Source organism: Terrapene carolina, unplaced genomic scaffold (genome assembly GCF_002925995.2).
Source record: "Terrapene carolina triunguis isolate 2854851 unplaced genomic scaffold, T_m_triunguis-2.0 Scaffold90, whole genome shotgun sequence".
Taxonomy (NCBI): domain Eukaryota; kingdom Metazoa; phylum Chordata; order Testudines; family Emydidae; genus Terrapene; species Terrapene triunguis.
Genome location: NW_020664441.1, coordinates 3,575,281 through 3,601,084, shown reverse-complemented (window position 1 = coordinate 3,601,084; position 25,804 = coordinate 3,575,281). Strand labels below are relative to the sequence as shown.

Here is a 25,804-nt window from a genome sequence, read left to right as displayed (position 1 = left end):
TACCTCCTGTGTCCTACATACTACATTCGTCTTAATAAGCCCCAGAATATTAGCCTTTTTTGCATGGCATCACACTCTTGACTCATATTCGAGCTGTGATCCACTGTAACCCCCAGAACCTTTTCAGCAGCACCACTGACTAGCCAGTTATTCCCCATTTTGTAGTTGTGCATCTGATTTTTTCTTCCTAAGTGACATATTTTGCACTTATCTTTTTTGAGTTTCATCTTGTTGATTTCAGACCAATTCTCCAATTTGTCCAGGTCGTTTTGAATTCTAATCCTGCCCTCCAAAGTGCTTGCAGCCCCTCCTAGCCTGGTATCAGCTGCACATTTTATGAGTGTGCTCTCCTCCCCATGGATGGATGGATAAGAGCAGAAATGGAGGGAGCGTCTCTTATCCTTGCAGAACATCCACTGTGTTGTAGGAGCAGCAGTAATCTGTATGCTTTGTATAACCTGTATGCTCAAAAGGTCTGTTACACTTTCTCGGCCCCCCCCCCCCCCTTTGTCTCCTCTCCCTCTTTGAATACCTGTGAAGTGGCTTTCCCCCACCCCTTCCTCCTGGAATGCTTGTGGGATGTATGGGCTGGTTGAACAGCTGGAAGATCAGAAGAGGTAGACAAGGTGTCTGGGACTCTAATTAGGCAGCACTCACACACCCAATGCATGGATACTGCATGGACACTGGCTAAGGTGGAGTGTGACCAACCACATGCAGCCAAGTCATCTCTAGTCGCAGGCCATGAGGAGCAGCCCCTTAAAAGGGGAAGGGGCCATGTGCTCAGGAGTGCACTCACAAGCTTGTACCTCCTGTGAAGGCCCTTTGCCCGGACTACCTGGCCAGTGGTTCGCTGCATTGCATTCCATCGTGCCTCGGGAAGACATACCTTCATCACACCATCCATCGCTGTGCTGTGGGACACTTAACTTAAAGGATTCTGACATCTCCAGTGCTGTTCCTGTCCTGGAAGTGTGAGTGTGCGAGTGTGGCTGTGACACCCCCCCTCCCCTTTTTGAGTTTAGCTATCAATATAATAAACGTGCTGCTTTCTGCCAAACTCTGGTGGGTCATTAGTCCTCCCTAAGCTTACTAGCTGACCCAATTTCGGGTAACACACTGCACCTACATTTATTCCTCTAACAGCAGGAAATTCAGAGGTAAGGTAAACCCCAGCTCTGCCCCACAACCTTAACTCTGCCCCTCAGTGCTGTGGCAAGAGGTAGTGGGGTCATAGACAGTCAGTGTGGTGCGGCCAGGAGGACTGTCTGAGGAGATGTGCCACTCTGTGTGGTGTGCTGTGTCTCACAGAACTGTATTCTCTCATTGGTCTGCATGCACCACAGCTGCCCTGCACTGTGCTAGGGGCAGCTGGATATGCGAGAGAGACGTGGGCACCCATGGGCTCATGTACCCCACCACTCATTTCCGGGCTGAGCTCCGGAGGCTGTGCAAGGAAAGGAGCACAATGGTCTGTTCTTGCTGGGGGGCTCTGAAGTAGAGATGCCAGGGGTCAGAGCAGGTGATTGTCCAGAGGGAATCCTTAGGTCAAGGAGTGGGACCACCTGGCAGCTCTGGGGTGGCCAATGCAGTGGCTGGGGATAGCTGGGGTTGCCAGTTGGTGCTCATTAAACCCACCCTAAATGGGATTCTTCCCTTAGCGAAGACATGGCCTGTCAGTTTCTCCCGCTCTCTGCGTGTGGCCTATCCAGGCAGCGCCCCATCTCAGCTGAAGGGCAGAGTATGCCAAGTCGGTGGGGGATGGGTTAGGCTATCACTCACAGAGGGCAGAGTTAAGGCAGGGGTGGTGTTTGTCCCGTGGGGCTCCTCCAAAGCTGAATTGGGTGGGGGGGCCCTACCAGTGACCTTGCACAGACAGTGCATGTGAAATCACACTGTGCGGAGGGTGACATTTTGATCCCTGTATGGCACTGAGCAGGATGGAGCAACTGATGCCCAGTGGGCAGCATCTTGGTCTCCCGGGGGGGCGGGGGGAAGAGCCCTCGCTGCCTCAGGGCCCCCTACGATTGCATGAGTTGCAAGCATCTAACGCCGCCCCTGAGTTAAGGTAGCAGGACTGGATGTTCCTTAGTCCTGCAGTGGTTTCAGCAGAGGTGGATCTGATGTTCTGGAGGGGTGCAGGGCACTGCTCGGAATCTTGTCCCGGTGGTGGTAAAGCTTTTGGGCAGTAACTGGCCTGTGTTTATCAAGGATGTGGTGGCAGGGAAGGGGGCATGATGGGGGTGGGGCGTGGGCAGTTCCAGGCTGGCCTCCTGCCCCTCTTGCACACTCATTCCCTGGGATTCACTCTGCCCTCCTTGCAAACTCGCTCGCAAAGACTCACACTCTGCCCCTTCCTTGCACACTCCTTCCCCGGGACTCACACTCTGCCCCCCTTGAACACTCACTCCCAGATATTCCCACTCTGCCCCCTTGCACACTCCTTCCTTGGGACTCACGCTCCAGCCCTGCACTTACAGCCCGCGCTCCATGGCAATAGCCGGCGCGGCCCCCCGACACACTCGCTCCCCACTCCCCAGCCGGGCGCTCCGCACTGGGCATGCCCCAGCTGGGTTGCTATATAAAGCCCGCCTGCCTTAATCCCTGGACGTCGGCAGCCGCCTCTTTCCTGCCGCCAGTCAGACGCCACCGATCGGGAGCCGCTGCTGCCCGGGGGTAGGTCAGAGCCTCCGGCCCGGCCCTGGGGAGTAAGAGCACCTCACCCGGAGAGAGGCACCGGCCGGAGCCGCTTTGTCTGGGGGTCGCGGTGCCCCGGCTGCTGGGCTGGGGGCTGAGGGGAGCCGGGAGGGCTGATGGCAGCGGGGAGGAGCTGGGCTGGGGGCTGCGGGGAGCCGGGAGGGGGGCTGCGGTCCCAGGCAGCATCCCGGCACGGGGCTGCCCGGGTCGCCTCCCCAGCCCAGCCTGTTGCGAGATGGGCCGGGTGGCGGGGCGCAGGGCGGGCGCAGTGTCAGGGGCTCGGGGCTCCTGAGCTATGCCTGCGCTGGCCCCGCCGGGAGCAGGTGCAGGGCCAGGCCGGGGCTGGCGGGAGCAGTGAGCCCGGGGACTTGCGGCCTGGCAGCTTCCCAGGCCCCCCGCTTCATCCCCGGGGGCTTCCCCTCCCGCAGCATCGCCAGTCGCCACACTGATCCCTGGGGAGAATGTGGCGCGCAGCTGCGCTGGGGTCGCTGGGGCCGATCCCCAGCTGGAGCGGACATTCTGACAGGCTGGGCCGTTTCTGGGGGGTTCTGCTCTCTCTGTGAGGTCCCTGTGCACCTCCCCTGAGCCGGGTGCATGGTTGACACAGAGATCAGCACGGATTTCAATGGCGCCTTGCAGATTGACACCAGGTGGGGATCGCCCGTGCCCATAGGGGTCTGTCGCATCCAGTCACTGTGTTCCTTGCTTGTCTTTCGCTGGCTCTCTATAATAACAGCACTAGAGCTGCACATAGGTGCAGATTGCATCTGGCTGAAGATGTCAGGGCAGGATAGAGGCTAGGGACAAGTCCTGGCCCCGATTCTGCCATGAACTCTGGGCTGGCAGATCTCTTCCCCTGCCTCAGAGCTCTTGCGGTTGTGGGATGGGCATGCAAACCATCACCCCGCACCACTCAGCTCCACACACCTATGCGTTGGCTCTGGGATCGCTGAGTCACCCCCATGTCCCCTGGGCCGCTAAATGTAAACACATCTCTGATCCGCAGGGGCAGCCCTGGCATGAAGAGTGACCCCGACTGACCGGGGAGTGTATTAATAAGGGATTCGCTTGGAGAGCCCAGAATGGGGCTGGAAGATGCAGGCAGACAGGCCTTGGGTGGAAAACAAGTCAGTGTAGCCACGCAGCACTTTGTCATTACTCTCCTTGCCTTAAATCAATGTTACCCAGATGCTGCAAGCAGCACCCCCGGTCCAGGAAGCTGCCACAAAAGGGTCAACATTGAAAGTGTCCTCTGAGTTAGCAACTCATGAAATGAGTGGGACATGACATGCCTCTCGGAGTTACTGTCTGCAGATTCAGGCAAACGCTGCTGCATCGGTCACACTGGGGGTGTGGCTACTGTCTCAGGCTCTGTGCAAACTCAGGCCATTGCTGGGGTGTCATTTCTCCTCAGATCACATTTTAGAGTCTTTCTTCTCACCCACAGCAGCTGGAGACTTCTCTTTTTTAAATTAATTTTGGGACATTGGGGAACAATTGAGGTCTGTCATAACCCTCCCCCTACCCACACTCTGTGCTCCTGGTTAGTTCTCTGTGCTCCCCCATAGAGTGCGCTCCTGTTAGGGTGACCAGATGTCCCGATTTTATAGGGACAGTCCCGATTTTTGGGTCTTTTTCTTCTATGGGCTCCTATTACCCCCCACCCCCTGTCCTGATTTTTCACACTAGCTGTCTGGTCACCCTAGCTCCTGTCCCTGAGAAACACTGCCTTAAATTATAATGCCTAAGCATTATCTCCTCTGTCAGAATTGGGGAAATCTTTATAACCCTAAAGGGCGATGGAATCACAGCCATTTCTTCCTAGCCCTTGGCATCAGGGTTTGTGATGATAAAAAAGGAGCTTGTTTTGAAGTCAAGCTTGTGGTTTCCAAAGCTGACTAATGTCTTTAGCCATCCAGCTCCCAGGAAGCTCTCAGAAGTTACGAGGCTTATTCCTGGCTTGACTTTGAACATCTCAAACTCCAATTCTAAACTGGATGTTCTTTAAACTAAGGCGTTGGTTCCAATTTGATCCCCAATGCAAATTTTCTTTACAGAACAAACAAAATGTTTTTCTAGGTCAGTGTATTATTTGTATGACAGTAGCGCATATGTGCTCCAACCAAGCCTGGGGCCCTGTCGCATCAAGTGCTGCACACGGACGTAGAGTCACTGAGGTTGGGGCTCTCTCGTCACACCGGGCACTGCACAGACACAAAATGAGAGACAACCCCTGCCGTGAAGTGCTTACAATTTAAATAAAGGATCATTATCCCTGTGTTGCAGATGGGGAAATAGAGGCACGACCATTCAGGGGCTTGCTCAAGGTCATACGGGGAAGCAGTGACAGAGCTGGGCATTGAACCCAGGTGTCCTGCGTCCTTACCCCTTCAGCACAAACCCGTCCTTCCCCGCCAGAATCATGTGTCTTGTTTCCTATAATTAAACTCCAGTTCCACCAGTTATGTGAGATGAATTTGTAATCCCCTGCCCTCCTACTGCCTTGCAACCCAAATGCTGCAGCACAGGGAAGCAGGGAGGGAAAGGGACTCTAGACAAAGGGGAAAGTGTCATTGTCCCAGCGCTGGGTGACCACAGATTGAAGGTGAGGGGGAGGGGAGCCCGCACACTTGCACCCCGGGAGTGATTCCAGGTGGCGTCGGTGACGCGGGAATGGGTTTGTTTGTTTGTTTGTTTGTAACATGTGGGACCAGAGTGTCAGCTGCTGCAAGTGGGCACAGACTCAAGTGGAGTGACGCTGATTTTGATGCCAGCTGGGGATCTGGCTCCATTGGACTGATGTTGATTGGCACCACACCATCACTGGCTCATTGGGCTCTGCACAGATCAAGGCTGCCCGGGACTCTGATACCAGAGCAAGAGGCACTTTAACATCCCAGCTGCTGTTGGGCAGAGGCCCATGCGGCTTCACGGGCATGGCAAGCTGTGCCAGGGGCTGCCCAAGTGTCACCGGGTCGGGCCTCTGTCCAGCAGGGGAGGGCACAACCTGCCCAGGATGGGGTGTCACTGGCCCCCCGTGGTCCACTTATTGGTAGCACCTGCTCTCGCTTGGCTGGCAGGGGCCTCCTGGTGCTGTGGCACTTGGCGTGGGAGTGATCGGAAGTGAGGGAAAGGCACATGGTAGGGCTGAGGGACTGCATAGGCAGAGGGGCCTGTCCTGCCTGCACAGATAGAGCCAGACCGGGAGTGCGTAGAGGCGGCTGTGTGCTGGAGGGATCCTCCTGATTCCAGGCCCTGCCTCTTACTCTGATGTTGCTAAGCCTGGCAGGGGTTGGGGCCAGGGCGTGCTATTCCAGCTCAGGGGTTCCCATACCATCAGAGCAATCCCAGCTCCCAAGGTGCTTTGCCTGAAGCTTCCCCCACAGCCCTGGCCTCTCACAGGCCCCAGGGAGTAAGGATGGGGAACGTAGGGCCCGGCTAGGGATGCCGTGTCCATCTGGCCAGGAATCCGTCCATCCACATCTTGTCCTTGCTGCACTGACTGGCTCCATGGACCCCATAGGGGAGAGGGGTAACATCCTGCCTCCCCCCCCCCGCCCCAGCCAATTCTGTCCAGTCCCACCGGGGAGCGGACGTCTCTGCCCTGCTCCTCTCTGTTCTGCTCTGACCCCCAGCGTCCCCTCAGCCCGTTCCTGGGCAGGGGCTGTCTCTGCCCCACATTTAATTTCATGTAATCCATTTTTCGTCCCTTTCCGCGGTGATTGTTTTCTCGGGCGGGGAGCAAGGGAATGAGACAGATGGAGGGAGGGAGGGAGGGAGGGAGGGGGTGCCCAGTAATGGGATTCCCACCTCCCCTGGCAGAGCTGCATGTCCCTGTTAATCCCATTGGGAGGGGAAGGGTCACCTCGGGTATGCCTGTGCCCCTGTGGGAAGCTCCGGCTGTGGCTTCACCCCCTTACACCCTCTGAGGTGTGCTATGAGCATGGCAGGGGTCCCTCACTAGGTGCTGCGGTGCAGCCATCTCTAGGATGGAGCCTGGCAGCTGTGTATAGAGGACATGCCTTACCCTGTGCTGAGGTGCAGCTGCCTCTGGGGTGGGGCCTGGCACTGATTAACACCCCACAAGTGCCACTGCACACCTGTGCAGAAGAGGCAGTGGGGAGAGACCATCTGGGACTGTTTCTGGGGGGGATTGAGGAGGCAGAATGGAATTGCTGAGGACATCTCAACTTGTGTCCAAATGGGACCTTTAACCCCCAGGAGACAGGGCTGCGATATATGTCCAAAAGGAAGCATCTCATGGCACAGCGCTTCCTAGTGCTGCACTGGGGCATTGGGGGCTGGCACAGCCTGCGAGGGGAGAGCACCCCCTACTGTATTCCTCGCCCCGTTCTCTGCAGCAAAGCACCCCCACAGTGTCGCAGCTCCAGCCCAGAGCCCTGGGGGTGGTGCCTGGTGTGTGAAGGGCAGGGACAGTCTGAGAAGAGCCCCACAGTGACCAGTCAGTTGGCCCAGGAATTACACGACAGCTCACCCGACCCTCACCGCCAGGGGCAGGAGGGAGTGCGGGGGAGAAGTTTGCCCTGGAATAGCTTTGCTGGGAAGGGCAAGGGAATGGCAGCTGCTGGTGAAAAGATAAGAAAGGAGGGATGGGCTGATGGCCAAGGCTTGGGACTCCTGGGTTCTATTCCTGGCTCAGGGAAGTGAGGGACGTGCTATAAATTCAGCCTCTGTTCTCACGATTCCTCTGCCCTGTCCCAAGGGAAGAGGCCGAAGCCCCAGCCCAGCCCTGCTCCCATGAGGAACGATCCTGCCTTGTCAGCTGGGTGTGACACCAGCCTCAGACTCCTGGGTTCTTGGGATCCTGGGGCCTGGGGATACTGGTTCCTCAGCAGCATCCCAGGGGCAGGGAGCTCTGAGCCAGTGGGGCTAGGGAGAGGGGCCCTGTAGCCCCTGCTGAGCCAGCACTAGGGGTTTGGGGGGATTAGCTTAATCAGACTCTGTCCTCAGAGCTGGGAATGTCTCCGCTCAGTGGCTAGGAGGAACTGCACAGTGAGCAGCCAGGGCATGGGCCCAGACAGGAGGGGGCCCCCCTGGCCAAATCGCCCTCATCACTGACGCTCAGAGCAGGGGCAGCTCAGCTAAAACGCCCGGGGATCACAAAGCTCACTGCTCTGCCAATGTTCCTTAATTCTGCCCCGCAGCCCCTGCTATCCCAGCGCTGGGCTCCTCACACACAGCGATGCTAGTGCCCCTCAATCCTGATCCACAGCCCCTGCTATCCCAGCAGTGGTATTCAGGAGTGGGCACAGGAGCCTGACACTGGAACTGTGACACCCAGCTGGGTGGATGCAGTGAACGCTGGAGGAGAGGTGAGCAGTGCACGCAACTGGCACCCCCTGTGGGTGGGAGATGGGGTGATAGGCTGCTCCTCATTGCCCATGGAAACCTGCAACTGGTGCCTCTCTCTCTTTTTTTTTTCTCTTGCAGCTTCTTTGCTGGCAGGATGGTGAGTTTGTCCTGCTCCTCTTCCCCATCCAGCCCCCTGCCCTGCCTCACGTCACCAAAAACCACTTCTGGGCCCTCTAGTACTGAGTGGGAGCCAGTGTCCTCGGCCCCAGGAGCTTAGTAGAAGGATTTGGAGGCAGGGAAGTGTGTGTGTGGGGGGGTGTCCAGCTGGGGAAGAGGGAGGTCTGAGGCAGGCCCTGCTGTACCGGTGCTAATAAAGGGGAAAATGGTGTCCGATTCCCTCAGACACGGGGAGACTCCTGCAAATTACCATAACAGTGTGGGAGTCTTCTAGCCATACTGCTGTCTGGGCACTGCTGTGGGGAAGTTTGCAGCACCAGGGTCTGGCTGGGCACTGCCAGGTACTGCTCTGGGAATGCTCACAGCACCAGGGTCTGGCTGGGCACTGCTGTGGGGAAGACCGCAGGACCAGGAATCCAGGGGGCACTGCCAGGGCACTGTTGTGGGGAAGCTCACAGCACTGGGGCTCTGGCTGGGCACTGCTGTGGGGAAGCTCACAGCACTGAAGCCCCAGCTGTGCTGTGCTAGGGCACTGTTGCACCACAGCTCTGGGGAAGTCTTGCAATGGGTGTGGGTGGAGAAAGAGGGGAGTGGGGTGTCCCAGCAGGAGGCAGAAATCTCTCCCCTTCTCCCTACTTCTGCTCCTGCCTCCCTCCCCCAGCTCACTGACCCAGGCAGATTGATCTGTTTACAGTCTTGCTCCTCAAGCCGCTTAGCTCCAGCCCCACGTGACCCGCCCCCTTTGGGGAGGAAAAAGAGATGCTTTGTTTGAAAACCCGCCCCCGCCATGGCCTCTGCTGCCTCTGGGCAGCTGGCACCTGCCTCACCCACCCTGTGGGGATTTACCCCCAGCCAGAGCCATGCTGCCCCTAAGCGGGATCCATGCCCTGGGGCACCAGCACCAGCATTCACGCTCCCAACCCTGCCCCCAGGGGGATCCACGCACTGAGGCACCAGGATTAACACTCCCAGCCCTGCCCCCAGGGGGATCCATGTACTGGGGCACCAGCATTCACACACCCATCCCCAGGGGGATCCATGCCCTGGGGCACCAGGATTAACACTCCCAGCCTGGCCTCCAGGGGGATCTGTGCCCCAGGGCACTAGTGCCAGGATTCACACTCCCATCCCCATCTCTTTTGCAGCTATCTCTGGATCAGATCAATGCGGATCAGCCCCTGATCCTGAAGGACCTGGACTGGGCTGAGCAGGAGCCCCTGCCATCGCTCAGCCCCCCGTGTCCCTCCTGGCGCCAGGACGTGTCTCTGGACTGCAAGTTCTCTCCGGAGGACACCCAGGCACACGCCTGGACCACCTACTACTACGACCTGCTGCAATGTACCCTGCAGCAGGAGGGGCTGCCGGAGACAGTCGACCGCACCAAGGAGCCCAGAACAGGTGCATGCCAGCCCACCCAGGGTGCCACCGCTCGCATGCTGGGGCCACAGCACTGCCCTACAGAAACCCCTCCTGTGGCATCAATCCAGGGGGATCTGGGAGCACAGCGCCCCCTAGTGCTGGGCTGTGAGGTGGGGCATGGCCAGGGTAAGGAGGGCAGCAGCACAGCGCCTCCTAGCACCAGGCTGGGAGATGGGGCACGGCTGGGATACGAAGGGCAGCCGCATGGCACCCCTTAGCCCGTGGCATTGTAAATCCTGTATAGGAGGGGCCACCCCTAGTTCCAGCACCACTGCCCTTAGTACCAGGCTAGGAGATGGAGCATGGGTGGGTATGGAGGGCAGCGACATGGCACCCCTTAGCACCAAGGCCTAGAGGGCAGCACAGTGCCGTTGGTGGGAATAAGTGGTTAATTTCTCCCCTGTGTCTCTTAGGATTCAGCTCGGGGGATGTGACCATCTGCATCCTGGGATCCCCGACCTCGTACCTGTCTGTGCTGCTGGAGGGCAGCTCCCAGTGCCCAGGTGAGTGCCACATCCTGTATCCCTGCCCTGCCCATGCGCTGTGAGTTTCCCCCTTCCCCTAAATCAAGGAATGGGTGGGAATTCGGTGCCCCATTTGCCCTGAATACCCAGGCTGACATGCTCAGTTGGGACCAACCCTGGCACAGCGCAGGGAACTGTAATAAAACATAGGATGTTACGGTGTTATCACATAAACCCAAAATCATAGAAGAATCATAGAAGTGTAGGACTGGAAGGGACCTCAGTAGATCATCTAGTCTAGGCCGCTGCACTCACAGCAGGACTAATAACTAGACCGTTCCTGACAGGTGTTTGTCTAACCTCTTAAAAATCTCCAGTGACGGAGATTCCACCACCTCCCTAGGCAATTTGTTCCAGTGCTTAACTACCCTGATAGGAAGTTTTTCCTAAACCACCCTTGCTACAATTTAAGCCCATTGTTTCTTGTCCTATCCAAGGTTAAGGAGAATACGTTTTTTCACCCTCCTTCTTGTAACAACCTATTATTTACTTGAAAATGTCAGTGTGACGGGTCCCTCCAGCCCCGCCCCGCCCGGGGTGCCACCTGATGTACTGGGTACCACTGAGCTCGCCTGACCCACCAGCCTGGGCTCCCTTACTGTCCTGCTGAGCCAGGCCCTGAAGCCTCCTCCAGCACACGCACCGGTAGGGAAACACCCAGCTGCAGAAAAACACAGACGCTGAGATCAGCTCTGCATGGGAAAGCTCAGCTAGGGAATTGCCCAGCACTCAAGTGCACACCCAAAATTGTATTGTCGTGTGCTGCACACAGAACTGTGTAACGTAAGCATAACGCCAACAGACCCCAGTCATCAGCAGGTGGGATCAAACCTGGGACCTCTGGAGCTTAGGGCATGAGCCTCTACTGCATGAACTAAACTGGCTGTTAGCTAAGGCTGTAGAGCAGACTCATTAATTGCTCTCTAAGTGGTCTCAAGTGTCACTACAGAACGCCACACCCAGGAGGCGTGTGGGTTACATAAGCTCATTGAAATTTGCCCCCTCCCTCACTGTGGAGGCAGATCTGCACAGCTTTCCCCCCCCAGTTATGAATTCAACAAACTGGTTTCAGAGAAAACAAAAACAAGTTTATTAACTACAAAAGATAGATTTTAAGTGATTATAAGGGATAGCAAACAGATCAAAGCAGATTACCAAGCAAATAAAACAAACATGTAAGCTAAGCTTCAGATACTAAATAAACTGGTTACAGGTAATAATTTCTCACCAAGTATCAGGGGGGTAGCGGTCTTAGTCTGTATCCACAAAAACAACATGGAGTCCAGTGTCACCTTAAAGACTAACAGATTTATTTGGGCATAAGCTTTCGTGGGTAAAAGCCCACTCCATGCATCTGAAGAATGTTGTTTAGGCAGATTGCAGAAATTCTTGAAGGTGAGCTGCTCTTGCTTGCAGCTTAAAACTCCAGGTATTTCTTTCACAGGCCAGACACCTTTCCAGCCTGGGCTCAGTCCTTCTCCCCCACTCAGTCTTTTTTTCTTAGATCTTACCAGCAGTCATCCTGGGTGGGAATTCAGTGAAGAACCACCCTGAGTATATCACTCCCCTGCCTTAAATAGGTTTTACATATGGCGGGAATCTCCCATCCCCAGTGGAAAAATACTGGTATTCTATCATGGAATCCAGTACCAGATGACTTGATCACATGACCCTGCAGTGTCAAAGCAGCCATGAGTCAGAGGTTGTTTGCAGCGTCCCCAGGAAGACTTCTCTGTGGGTGATAAACATCTTCTGAGACCTGTTGTTCTTTCTAATGGCTTTTCCTCACAGGGAGCCAGCTAGACTGATTGTATTCTGTCTGGTGGGCATTCTCCAGGTGCAAACACTTTTGTAGTACAGATGTATAGTCAATATTCCTAACTTTAGATACAAAAATGATACTTGCATACAAATAGGATAATCATATGCAGTACATCATAATCTTTCCAATGATATCTCACATGACCCATCTTGCATAAAACACATCTTAATTATGCCATACCCATACCTTAACAATATCTCTATGAAGAATATAGGGTGCAGCGTCACAGTCAGAATTCAGCTCAGTTTCTAGCATCACATCCTGACCACCATCCCCTGATCCTAACTCTGCCCCTTATAACCTGCCTGCTAACCCCCAATCTACATTGGGAGCAGAGTCAAGGTATAGGGACAGTAGAACAATAACCAAGACATTTATTAATTGACTTTTTGATGTGTTCCTTGAACCTTCCAATTTCCTGACTTTCCAACTTAAAAAAAAATTGAACTACGATGTTCTAATAACACCATTTAAATCAACTGGAGCTATTTACCATCCAAATTCTGGGTTAGCAACATTTTTTAAACTAGGAATTTCCTTATTTGTTGTTTGGTTTATGAAAGGAAATAAAGGCTCTTCATTAGGGCTGTGTGAATAACAAATTTTTCCATTCGCTGGCTGGTCTGGAAAAAAAGTCTGAAACATTCAATAAACTAAAATATATATATATAAAAAAAATTTAGTTTGGGGCCGAATGAAACATTTAATTTGAGTTTGAACATTTTTAAGAAAATCAAAGTACGTTTCTGAGCAAAAAGTGATTTAATAAAAAAAAAAAAAATCAAAACATTTTGATTATTTGGGAATTTTGAGCAGGGAAGGGAAGATTTTTGACCAAAACAATTAGGTGAATTGAACACATCTGCAAAATGTCTACCCAAATCTGCATTTTTGGCTGAAAAAATTTGTAGCCGAAACAGTTTGTCCAGTTGTACTCTTAAGTGTTACATGTTTTGTTAGGCAGCAGCAGAAACCAATGTGTCTGGGGCGGTGCGCTTAGGATAAATGCCAAAGGAAAAATATATATTACCCTTTATAATTGGGCATATAAACCAGTATGTGCATGTACACGCACACGTGGGAAGATTAGGGTGTAAAAATCAGTTCAGAAAAAAGTCATGGATGCACTGTTTGCGAGGTGAGGGGTTCTAGGGAAATATATACAGGAGAGGTATGCAAATGGATGCTCTGTCCCTTAACTGCAATTTGCAAACTGTGTGAGCGTCGAGGAGAGTTTATCCCCTCAAGAGGGGAATCCTGACTCCGGCTCCTCTGCCTGCCCCTGTGGAGCTTATAGACTCTGTAGGTGCAGAGAGGCTGCAAAGGGGAAGCGCTGAATGCCAGGATCTCTCTATTCAAATGGCACTTCTGAGTCAGCAAGGACCTATTCCAGGGGTGCATCCACAGCCCTCAGAGATACATGTTAATCTGCCTGAGAAAATAGTCCCACTGGCTGCTCAGGGCAGCTCCTCCTCCCCCCTTGGGTGCCTCACTTCCTGATTCCTCCCCCCCCCCCCGCCCCGCCCAGCAGGGCCCAGTGATCTGGCTGGTGAGGAGGGTTCCTAGCCCTGGGGGCACTGCAGAAAGGGACATGGCTGACACAGGTCTGCTCCCCATCTGAGTTGGGGCAGCCGCCCTACATGAGACCCAGCCAAGGGCCCTGGAGCAGGTAGCGCTTGCCTATAAAGTTGCCTATACAGTTTGCCTGATACTTTCCATTCTAAGATCCTGTTTTCAGTTGCAGAACTTTTCCATGCTGGGTGTCTGCTTCAGGCTGTTTTTTTTGGGGGGGAAATTTCAGCTCAAATGGTTTAGCCGTTTCTAGGGGGTGTGGGGGAACAAGTTGTGAAAAAATAATTCTTCCTGACATTTCTCTGAAATGCTCTAGCCCCCCACCCCCAGTTTTGGAGCTTGGACTAGAAATGCGGACGGGGGGCGGAGGGGCAGGTCGCCCTGGTGTCAGGGACTTGCCTTTTGCTGGCCCTGTGGGAAGGCAACCAAATTTGGCCAAGTTATCAGCCTTTGAAAAATCGGAGTGTGCACTTGCTCAGGAAGGATTTGGGCAACTAAATCCTCTGAGGACTCTGTCCTCGCTTAGCATCCCCATTCCGTCCACTCCGAGAGCAGGCCAGGCTGCGCGTGTGTCAGCCCCACAGAGCTACTGGGCATGCTCCAGCCTAGGGATGCATGGGCTGAGTGGGACTTTCCCAGCCATTGCTGCTCCCGGCTGTCGTGGTGCCAGGCACCAGAACTGAGAGCAGGGGAACTCTCTCTCCTGTGCTCTCAGTGACGAACCCTGCCCCCCAGTAGCAGGGGAGGAGGAAACAACTGACTGGAATCAAAGTGGGGAGGAGCAGGGCAAGGGCAGCATAGGGGGAGAGGTGGTCAGAGGAAGCAGAGAGTGTCTAGGATCAGAGGGAGCTGGTGGGTATATAGGCCAGAGAGTGGGGGGTGATGGATAGGAGCAAAGGTGGGGTGGGCAGGGGGTGGATAAGGGTAGACAGGGAGTAGTCTGTGTGTGGGGGTGGATAGAGGGAGGGGGAGAGGGAGGGGAAGGGGGAGAGGCTGGTGTGTGTGTGTGTGTGTGGTGGGGCCAGATCAGACAGAGGGGGGGGGGAGCGAGCGGGTGTATGGGGGGGGGATGGAGAAGGGAGGGTGTAGGGGGAGGGAGAGGGGCTGATATGTGGGGGCTGAGTGGGGTGAGGAGCTGGTGTGTGGGGGGATGGATTGGAGCAGAGGGGAATGGGGAAGTAGGAGCAAGCGTAACCCTGATCTGGCTGCCCCTAGCTCTCTGTGCAGGCTGAAGATTGTTGTTACGCCCCTGACCGGCTCTGGCTCTGCGCTTGGGGCTGTCCCGGCCTCTCCTCTCAGCCGTAACCTTGTCCTAGCAAGGTCCGTGGGCTGAAGGACTCCAGCCTGGGCCCGAGTGGAGGGCTGCCAGCAGTTGTTCCACATTCCTGGCACTCTCCTGCCCGGTCTCCCTCGCTGGGTGCTGGGAACAGGAGCCAAGCAGCTCAAGTTTCCCTTTGGCCCTGGGATGATTCCTGCCTTTGTTAAAGCCGCTTACCCTTGACAGGAAGCCGGAGCCTGGGGTGGGAGCTCTGTGGGGAAATACAATTAGCAGCTCAGCCCCATCAGTCATTGATAAGGAGAGCTCCAAGGTCCTTCTTTGCTCGCTGGGGAGAATCCAGCTGCTTGACACAAGCTGTCCAGGGAGTCCCTCTCATGGCCCTGCAGCGCAGCCACCTTTGGGGTGTGGCAGTTGTTGAGCCACCCCACAGCAGGACAAGAGCCGCAGGGGAAGCCTAGAATGCAATGAAGAGAGTTTGACTCCTCCGTGCCGGGCCAGGTGGCATGTCGGAGCGCCACAAGTGCTTAAAGATCTTGGTTTGTGTCTCTTATTTAAGGTGGCACCAGCACCAGGAGCACAGTGCCCCCTAGTGGGAGTTAGTGCTGAGTACAAGGGGAGAGTGCCCCCCACTCTCTACGGTATAGCGCCCCCTAGTCCTGCACTGGGGCATAGACTGCAAAGGCAGAGCGCCCCCTATTGAGCACCCTGCCCTGCTTCCTGCAGCATAGTGCCCCATAATACTATGCTGGGGTGCTGGAGCATTGGGGCAGCAGTGAGTGCATGGGGAGAGCACCCCCTACTGAGCTCCCAAGTACAAAACACTTCCTACCTTTTGAGGTGTAGGGAGAGGAGAGGAAATCCCAGTAGAGGAAAGTCAGTTAATTGCTGTATAAATAGCAGCTCTCTGGCTTTCTGATTGGCTGCTGGTGATGTAATGGTAACAAACTGTCCTCCTCTCTGCCCCCTCGTCCTTGCTCTCCCCCTTTCTTCACCACGGCCCTCCCACTTCCACATTTCTCTGTATCCCCTTTTCCTTCCCCATCTCTCCACATCTCCTTCCCCCCCCACCTCCCCTCAGGTAATATGCTGCTGTGCCTGTCACCCAGCTGGCTGGCCAAGGTGCCCTCTGAGCAGCACCCTGGCGAGTCGTCCTTGCTGGTCTCCAAGGCTGTCTCCTTCGAGCTGGGTGGGCGCACGTGCCTGGACGAGTTCTCGCCCCCGCGCTGCGTCACCTACTTCATGGGCTCCTTCGGGCCATGCAAGGAGCACGGGCAATCAGCGGGGGAGCTGGCGCGCGACCTGGACTGCCCCACGGGGGGTTCGGGGGAGCTGGCCCGCCTGCTGGAGGACAAGCTGCTGACGCGCCAGCTGCTGGACCAGCGGGCCCAGGTGGGGGTACCGCTCACGCTGGCCTTCACCTTCAAGCGGCTGCGCCCATTGCGGGACGTCACCACTGAGCGCTCCGTCCGCATGGTGGAGCTCAGTGGCAAGGAGGGCCAGGAGAACCTCATCCAGGAGGAGATCGAGGCCTTCCTGCAGGGAAGCGCCATGGAGCCCTACAGCCAGGTGAGTCTGCCGGGGGGGGCGGGGGGGCAGGGTCCTGCAGCCAAGTAAGTCTGCCGGGTTGGGATGGGGCTGCAGTCAGGTGAGCCTGCTGGGGCGAGGGAAGGGGGCAGGGCCCTACATGCAGGTGAGTCTGTTGGGGGTGGAGCATACAGCTAGGAGTTGGGGGAACCTCTACAGTCAGGTGAACCTGTGGGGAGGCGGGACCCACAGCGAGAAAGGGAGGTCTATAGGGGGCCCTTCAGCTGAGGAAGGGGGCACTGTAAGAGGGGGAGATCCATGGGGAAGGGAGAGAGGGAAGCCCTATGGGTAGGGATGTGGGGGCCTAGTGCTGGGGGCACTAGATGTGCCTGGTTGGCCCCACTCAGCAGTGTGCTGTTGCCCCCTGCAGGTGGTGGTGAAGCCATCAGGCTGGCGCTGGAGTGGGGCCCATGCTGTGACCTTCCATGCCAAGGTGGAGCAGGCTGCCGTGCTCCAAGCCATGCTGACACTGCTGGAGAGCCTGGAGGAGGAGGAGAGCGCCCTGCTGGAGGCCTTCATCCCCACCGCCTGCCTCACCCAGCCTGAATCCCCCAACAGCATCTCCCCAAGTAAGGGACCCCCCTGGCCAGAAAGGCTCATGCCTCATCACCTGTCCGTGCAGCCGTCACGATGCACTGAGCCCAACCCCCATCCCCACCCTGGCCCAGCCTTTGGAGATGGCGCCATGGGGCAAGATCTGGGAAAAACCAGGATGCAGTTGGGTTAGCTTGGGACATGAGGAGGGAAGGGGCGTGTGCCATATTGGGAATCCCACAATCCCCTGGGGTGGCTGCCACTGCCATATTGCCCCAGGGTAGGGGGAGCCACTGTCATATTGGAATCCCAGAATCCCCTGGGGCAGTGGGGGACAGCTGCCATACAGTCAGTGGGTGGTGGCCCTACCGGAATCTCAGAATCCCTCAGGACGGAGGGCACCACTCTGTGCAGCTGATTTGCATGAATCCCGATGCCATTTCTTTCTCTGCCCCCCTTGCTGCTTCTTTCCATCTCCTTCCACCCCCCTCCATTCCTCTGCCCTTCATTTTTCTCTTCTGTCCCCTCCATACCTTCCCTTTGTTTTCTACACCCCATCTCTTTTTTTTCTCCCCTCTCTCCATCCCCACATTTCTTTCTCCATCTCCCTCTCTCTCTGTCCCCCATTTCCCTATCTATCTGTCTTTCTCTCCCCTCTCTCCTTTCCTGCCTCTCTGACCCTTCCTCCTCCCCTCGCCCCTCCCAGGCAGCACATCTCCGAGGCCTGACCTGGCGATCCGGATCTGCACTGTCGTCTGCAGATCCTGGGGTGACCAGCCTCTGCTGAGCCAGGTAATGGGGCAGCTGTGAATACGTGCCCCTCACCCCGCCCTGCCAATGCAGCTGGCTGGGTCCCGCGCCCCCGCTTAGCCTCAGAATAGGGCAGTGGTTGATACGGTGAGAAGCCGGTGATCACTCATGCCCTGACCAGAGACAAACACAGCAGCAGCCCTGGGTGTAAGCAAATGTAGTATGGGGCCTTTCCCTTCTAGGGGGTGCCGGCTCTAATTCAGGCCAAAGAGGGTGGGACTGGCTAGCTGGGAAGGGCGAGGAATGGGATATGATATTTTTCACCTCTAGGGAGCACCATCTCCAATCTGGTCCAAGGGTGGGGGGAATGCCTGGCTCAGAGGGCAGGGAATGGGGCACGGGGCCTTTCCTCTTTAGGGGGTGCTGGCTCCGATCTGGCTGGCTCAGGACAATGGGTAAAGTTATATGGAACCTTTCATGACTAACTTGGTCCAAAAAACAATGTATTTAATATGATGGGCAAAAATCTCAAAATGAAAAACCTTATCATCATTGTCACTTGTGACCTTTGAACCCAGGCCAGGTGGGGGGGTCAAAGGTCATAAGCTCACCTTTATCCTCCTGTCTGCAGAGTGTGCCACTGGCTTTGGTCTGGGTTTATTTTGTCTCATGTTCCCCCTCCAGCCACCCTTGCACATGGTACATTCCATTTCCTGAGCAGGAGGAAAGAGCCTCAGCCAATCAGGGCTCTTGGAACAGTGAGGCAAGCGAAGGATCTGATTGGTTAGCACCAAGCTTGTTCACTGGATGACCTCACAGTCAGCTCCCACTGCGTGTGGTGGTGGGGGGGAGGTGCGGGGTTTTCATGGCGTCGGGTTTTGTCCCCCCCAGGTGGTGTGCTGCGTGGGACGGGCTGATAAGCCCCTGAAGCACCAGGCCATGGTGCCCCAGAGCCTGGAGAGCGGCCTGCGGCAGCAGGGGGTGACAGATGAGGCCCAACTCGCGGCCATCCATGCCCAGGTCAAGCACAAGGCCGAGGCTGCCATGACAGCCTTCCTGGAGATGGAGGCGGGGCTGTCGGTGGAGCAGCGGGGCGGCCAACGGGCCCAGACTGATGTGATTGGTGAGCTGCCCTGTCAATCATTGCCATTAACTATTTAGGGGAAGTCACAGATTCACAGGGACTCGATCATTATTCATCCGGCCAGGGAGGATCCAGAGCAGAGGCTCCCTCCCAGTGCACCCCCAATGGGCAGTGTAGGGCAAAGCTGGCTGTGTTGCCTCAGCCCCAGCAGAGACCCTCCCCCTTGCAGGCCAAAGTTGCCCTCGACTGCCCCAGCACGAAGAGCCTGGCCGGGGTAGGGACCAGGCCCTAGTTCTTTGGCCCATGGTCTGTTAAAGGCAGGACCAGGGGAGGATGGCACCTTCACGGGCAGGGATTCACTGACCAGTTGGGACCTTCAGAAAGGCCTGTAGCCACACGTGCATGTCCAGAGCAGGGGCCAATACCCGTCTCTGACAATACCCATGCACCTTGCCATGAAGCAGCCGGAGAAGGAGCCTCCCAGGGCAGTGGTTCTCAACTAGGAGGCTGTGAGCAGATTTCAGGGGGTTCGCCAAGCACGACCAGCGTTAGACTTGTTAGGGCCCAGGGCAGAAAGCTGAAGTCCTGCTGCATAGGACTACAGCCTGGGGCACCAAGCCCCACCACCCAGGGCTGAAGCCAAAGCCTGAGCAACTTAGCTTCACAGTGCCCTCTGTGGTGTGGGGCCCCAGGCAATTGCCTTGCTTGCTACCCCCTAACGCCGGCTCTGGCTTTTATATACAGAAAAACAATTGTTGTGGCACAGCTGGGCCGTGGAGTTTTTATAGCATTGGGAGGGGGGCCTCAGAAAGAAAAAGGTTGAGAACGGCTGTCCTAGGGGGTGTTCTGGAATAACCCACCCCTGTGAAACTTTCTAAGGAGTTAGATTATAAAATTTTCCTTTTAACATAATTCTGGATGGTCTCCTCAGCCGAGTAAATGTCCAGGCCTCTTTCTAAAAATCCCGCTAAGCTTTTGGATACACTGAGACCTTGTGGCAATGAGTCCCACAGGGCAATTGAGAATGAGTTTTTCCTTGGATGAGTTCCGAATTTGCCACCTTTCAGGTTCATCGATCTGTCCCTGTATAATGAGAGAGGGGAAAAGGAGAGGTTCCCTGGCCTGTCTTCTCTACCACCTTTATTTTCATAGAGTTTAAGGCCAGAAGGCACCCTAACCAGGGCTGTGGTGGATGCTCCATCGCTGGCAATTTTTAAATCAAGATTGGATGTTTCTCTGAAAGATCCACTCTCATTCTAACAGGAATTAGCTCAGGGAAGCTCTGTGGCCTGTGCTGTACCGGAGGTCAGACTAGATGATCACAGGGATCCCTTTTGACCTTGGAATCTATGAATTTGCTTGATCCAGCACCTCCTGCCTGTGGGGGTCTCTGGTCAGGATCTCTGAATTCGTGTTGTGCTCTCCAGTTGGGCCTGACTGCTATTGCACACCCATCTTGGCTGTTCCCTTGGCTTGGCCGTTCCCCATTGCAGGCGTGGATTTCCTCCTGACCTCGTCGGAGCAGGTGCTGCAGCTGATGGCTCTGGAGATGAATTCTCAGCTGTGCCTGGAGACCTGCGCGCTCTTCGAGTCTATGGGTCAGGCAGTGGGGGTGCCGGCAGGCGAGTCCTCACGTCCTCTGGTGGAGACGATGTTGCGGCGTACACAGTGTCACCTCATGGAGGGCAAGCACGTGTTGGTGATCGGGGCCGGAGGAGTCAGCAAAAAGTTCGTCTGGGAGGCAGCCAGGGCCTATGGGCTAAAAGTAAGATGCGGAAACCGGGCCTCACGCTGCCCAGCGCAGCCCCCGCCCTCAACCATGGAGCGGGGCCGAGGGAGATGGCTCTCCGTAGCCATGGGTCCGATCCAACATGGCATGGCCTGCATCAGGGAAAACAGAGCCAACAGAGGAGGGTGGGGATGCACCCTCCACACCCCAGCTGCAGGGGGGAGTCCTCTCTGCCCCTCCCCCACATCCTAGCCAGCCCCCAGCATCCCAGCGATGGGAGTGCTCCTCACTGCCTCCCCTGCATCCCAGCCAGCCCCCTCTGACATCCCAGCCATAGGGGGACTCCCCCGAGTCTTCCCCACATTCCAGCCACAAAGGGGCTCTCCCCTGCTTCGCAGCTGCAGAGAAACTGCACCTCAGCCTCTGCCATGGGGCTGCTGCAGCACAGCCCAGGTCACAAGTGGATGGGAAAGTGCTTCTCCGAGGGTGAGCCAGGGATTGTCGTCCTGTCCGTGCTGACCCTTGTCAGGGTGGGTGCTGGAGGTCTGGCACTGGGGTAATGTGGGGAGTGACTGGGGGCAGGATCTCTGGAGTGCTGAGCTTCCCATGCCCATTGTGTGCAGCATCAAGTCCTGGGAGCTGAGCAGGCCCTGGAAGGGACATAAGCCAGTGTTAAGCATGGTTACTTTTGTGCAGGTGGCTACTCCAGCTCTATCCCCTAGGGCTACAGCTCAGACATCTCTTTGCTGAGGGGTGGTAATGCATCAAGGGGCACATTAGGGAGCCCCATAAGCTCTCTGGATGAGAAAATCACCTTAACTCTGACCCCTGGCTGTCCACCCACCATCAGATCCATTGCCAGACTGGCCCACAGCCCCAGGTCACTGGGCCACCGGTGTCTCATCTCCTCCCCCCAGGAACCTCTCCATTCTAAATCACTGGGACCATTCATGTAGCCTGCAGCTCTCGCTCTCCCTTCCCTTCATTGTGCCCTCTCGTGCCTCTGCTTTGAGGCTGTCTGGGCACGTGGGGAGGTGGGCCTGAACGTCAGCTGGGGAAGGAATACTAGGGATGGGGCGGGAGTGGTGTGGGGAGAGGGGAGACGAGTGCTTGACCCCAGGCAGAGGAGAACCAGGTCCCATCCCAGACACTGAATTGAGGCAAATACAGTCTTTGATGGTTGCTGCAATCTGTCTAATGGAACGGTCTGTATCCCAGCCCAGTGTCACATCACTGTGCAAGTAGGAGCAAGTAGTCTGGCCCATCTCCAGCCCCAGTGGAGGGGGGTAAAAGGTGGGCAATTCTGCCCACAGCCCTGGAATGGCAGGACGTTCCTGGAAAATTGATCAGCAGTGGAATAATTAATAGTGCTGCTGTCTTTGGGCTCCAGAGTGGACACTTCATGGGAGGGGAGTTACATTTTCCACACCATGATCATTAGGCTCCGGAGTTAACACCCCCCAGCCTTGACATTGTTAGCTCCTGGAGTTAAAGATCTCATGAGGCCAGCTCACGGCTCTCTCAGGAACACCCCCCGACACACACACACAAATCCCAAGCAAATTGACTCTGCTCAGAGGAGTGAGAAAGGAATTCCATGGCACAGCCCCGTATCCCTGCCACTGATGCTGAGTGCAGTTTCCTAGGCTATGGGCACTCCTGTGTACTTCCCCAGCCCTACTTTCTTGAGAGCAGCTCCAGGTTGGTTCCAGGCTGGGATTTGGTCCTCTGTGCCCAAGGTGGCAACCGGCCCAGGCAGGTTGGGGTGCCCATCTGTGTCAGTGCTGGCCCCACCCCTCTGGCAGCTGGTCCCGTCCCAAAGCCCCTGCACAGAACTGGAAGCAACCACGCTGGGCTTGTTCGTGAAAAGCGTTGAACGTGCAGATGCACTCCCCTCCCCCCCCCCAACCTGAACGGAATGTCCCATCACCTTTTGCCTTGTGGCCCAGGAATGCCCCATGGGGGTGGGCACATAAGGCCCGTGAACACACCATCTCCTCCCCCCTACCCCATGGGGCCTGGGCACAAGTGGACCATTCCCAGTCTATCCTACCCTTCCTGGGCACGAGTGGATCATTCCATCCTCTCCATGACACAAGTGGGCCATTCCATATCCCCCCATCCATCCTGGGTGTGAGTGGACCATTCCATCTTCTCCCCCCACCCACTGAATGGGGCCTGGGCAGGAGTGGACTGTTCCATTTCCTCCCCTCTACCATATGGAACGTGGGTGTGAGTAGACCATTTCTTCCCCCCTCCCTCCCTCCATGGGGCCTGGATGTGAATGGACCGTTCTGTTTCTCCTCCCCACTTCATGGGGCCATGGGTGTGAGTAAACTATTCCATCTCCCTCCCTGGATGCACATGGACTTTTCCATCTCCTTCCCACACCCCGCAGGGGCATGGGCACACATGGACCCATCCCATCTTCCTTCTTAGAAATGCTTGGACCTTTCCTCCATCTCCTGCCCCCAATGGGGTCTGGACACACGTGGACCATTCCATCTCCCCCACGCCGGGGTTCTGGATATGAGTGGAACACCCTATTTGCATCCCAACATGGGGTGTGGATCCATCCCCAAGGACAGTCCCATTTCTGTGGTTCCTGGGGGAGGGGGCATGGAGCCTGTCCCGCCCCAATCCTTAGTGACCCGTTTGGTCTCTCTCCCACTTCTCTGCATCTCTCCCCCCGCCCCCCCACACCTGCTCCAGATTCACCTGGTGGAGTCGGACCCCAACCACTTTGCCTCGCAGCTAGTGCAGACCTTCATCCACTATGACACCACGGAGCACAAGCGGGACGAGGAGCACGCCCAGCGGCTGGTGGGGCTGGTTCGGGAGCGGGGCCTGCACCTGGATGGCTGCCTCTCCTACTGGGATGACTGCATGGTGCTGACGGCCCTGGTGTGTGAGCAGCTGGGCCTGCGCTGCAGCCCGGTGGCCGCCATGCGGGTGGCCAAGCAGAAGAGCCGCACCCACCAACACCTGCTGCGCCGGCGCAAGGAAGCCCCGCTTGGCTGGGCCTCAGAGGCGCTCTATGCCGTTCCCTGCTGCCACCTGGAGAGCCACGCTGACGTGGAGCGGGCTGCTCGTCATCTCTCCTTCCCCGGCGTCATGAAGCTAGAGTACGGGGCAGGCGCCGTGGGGGTCAAGCTGGTGGAGGACGTGCAGCAGTGCCACCTGCACTTCGAGAAGATCTCACGGGACTTGCGGGAGGATACGGATCACCCAGGCATCGGGCTGGGCTGGGGCAACGCCATGCTGCTGATGGAGTATGTCTCCGGCACTGAGCACGATGTGGACATTGTGATCTATGATGGGCGCATGCTGGCCGCCTTCGTCTCCGACAACGGGCCCACCCGCGTGCCCTACTTCACTGAGACGGCGGCCAGCATGCCCACCTGCCTGGCGCCCGACCGCGAGGCCCAGCTCGTGCGCGCCGCCTACCAGTGCTGCTTGGGCTGCGGCCTGACCAACGGCGTCTTCAATGTGGAGCTCAAGTTGACGGCGTCTGGGCCCAAGCTCATCGAGATCAACCCCCGCATGGGCGGCTTCTACCTGCGCGACTGGATCCAGGAGATCTACGGGGTGGACATCATGCTCGCCTCGGTCATGGTGGCCTGCGGGGTGCCCCCGCTGCTGCCCGCCCATGCCCAGCCCCGCACCCACCTGGTGGGTGTCATGTGCGTGGTGTCACAGCACCTTAAGGCCCTCAAGTCCACAGCCAGTGTGGAGATGTTGCAGGCCCTGCATGAGCGCGGCATCATCCGCCTCAACCTGCTGGAGGATGAGCTCGTTGCCCGTGAATACGAAGAGCCCTACTGCAACGTGGCCTGTGCCAGCCCCAGCCGCCGCGAGGCCTGCCTCAAGGTGCTGGGTGTCTGCCAGGTGCTGGGCATTGACTCGCCCCACTATCCTGTCACCCACTTCCTCTCTCACTTCAAATAGCACCCAGGGAGCCCCCGGGGAGGGGGCCACCCCGCTGCCTCTGTCCTGTCCCCCCCCCATTCCCCCGAGGGCCTGCTGGGCTCAGATCTGGTTCCGGAGGAGCCCCCGGCCTCCCCCTCCCCGGTGTGTCCCCACCAGCCAGGGCACTGGTGCTTGCATTACATGGCTCCTCTGTATCCCAGTGTTGTTTTTTTTCCCCACAGCTGCCCCTTTCCTCCCAGGAGGGAGCTGGGGGCCCCTGGTGTCATCTCTGGTAGGAGCCACGCCTGCTTATGTGTGTGTGACATGGGATTGCATCAGTATGGCATCTGTTCTGCTCCCTCTGGGGCTCCTCCAGCTCCCCTCCCCGCAGCTGCCCTGTCCTGATCCTCTAGTTCCCCTCCCTCAGCTGACCTGTCCCATCCCTGGAGGGATCCCCCACCCTCTCTGTAGACTCCTCCCTGACCCCTTCTTCCCCAGTGAGATCCTCCAGTTGACTCCTGCAACCAAGCCCACCAACTCCGGGAGGCGCTGTAGGTCACGGACCCCAATCTCCTGCGCATGAGCTCAGCTCTGGTGTCTGTTCAGCCATGGGGGGAGGGGAAGGATTGAGGGTCTGGAGCCTCCAGGAGTGGAGACTTAAGCCTACAAGTGGCCCTCCAATAACTAACTACTGTACGCATGTTCCCTGCTCCCCCCCCTCATGCTCCTCAGTCACCCTACCTTAGCAAATCACTGTATGCTACCTCCCCACCATGCTTGTCAGCAACCCTACGATAACAAACCACTGTAAACAACTCCCCCCCCCCACCCCCGTGCTTGCCAGCAACCCTACAATAACAAACCACTGTACTCAACCCCTCTGGTACTCAACCCTACTGATAGCAAACCACCATATGCAACCTGCCCACGAGCTCATCAGCAACCCACCAGCTAACAACAAACCACCGCATGCAACCCCTCCCATGCTTGTCAGCAACCCTACAATAACAAACAATTGTGGGCCAAGTCCTAGCACGGACCCTGCGATAACACATGCCCTATGCAAACTCCTCATTAGGAAACCTACAAACCCACTGAACCTGAGACACTGAACTCACCGCCCTGAGCCTGCAGCCCCAGCACTTGAACAGCCTGCACTGATGACGGAACCCTAGCCATGCTAACAAACAATAACAGGGCTCCAGAGCAGCCCTATGCTAACTAACTAGCATGCCTGGCCCCCGGGAAGGACAAAGACCTTACACTAACAAAGCAGGCCCAACCCCCCAGTAGTTTTGAGGGCTGTGGATGCACAGCCCCAGTGCTTCTGAGAGACCCTACAATAACAAACCAGCGTGTGGAGCCCCTACAATAACAAACCAGCATGTGGAGCCTCAGTGCCCCTACAATA

At 56.5% G+C, this 25,804-nt stretch overlaps 1 protein-coding gene across 1 annotated transcript; it reads left to right on the top strand.

Moving 5' to 3' along the window:
• The first annotated feature begins 2,616 nt into the window (after window positions 1–2,616).
• Window positions 2,617–25,790, top strand: LOC112120872 (carnosine synthase 1). Its single transcript, XM_026650527.2, has 10 exons — window positions 2,617–2,676; window positions 8,149–8,167; window positions 9,333–9,585; window positions 10,020–10,109; window positions 15,882–16,369; window positions 16,758–16,956; window positions 17,628–17,713; window positions 18,563–18,794; window positions 20,249–20,520; window positions 23,197–25,790. The coding sequence occupies exons 2-10, from the start codon at window positions 8,165–8,167 to the stop codon at window positions 24,430–24,432; spliced, it is 2,859 nt and encodes a 952-aa protein (XP_026506312.1). The 5' UTR covers window positions 2,617–2,676; window positions 8,149–8,164; the 3' UTR covers window positions 24,433–25,790.
• The last annotated feature ends 14 nt before the right edge of the window (window positions 25,791–25,804 follow it).

Coding starts and splice junctions, on each gene's coding strand:
- LOC112120872 (XM_026650527.2), top strand. Junction 17,714..18,562: donor ACCAGCCTCTGCTGAGCCAG/GTAATGGGGCAG, acceptor TGTCCCCCCCAG/GTGGTGTGCTGCGTGGGACG. Junction 18,795..20,248: donor GGCCCAGACTGATGTGATTG/GTGAGCTGCCCT, acceptor TCCCCATTGCAG/GCGTGGATTTCCTCCTGACC.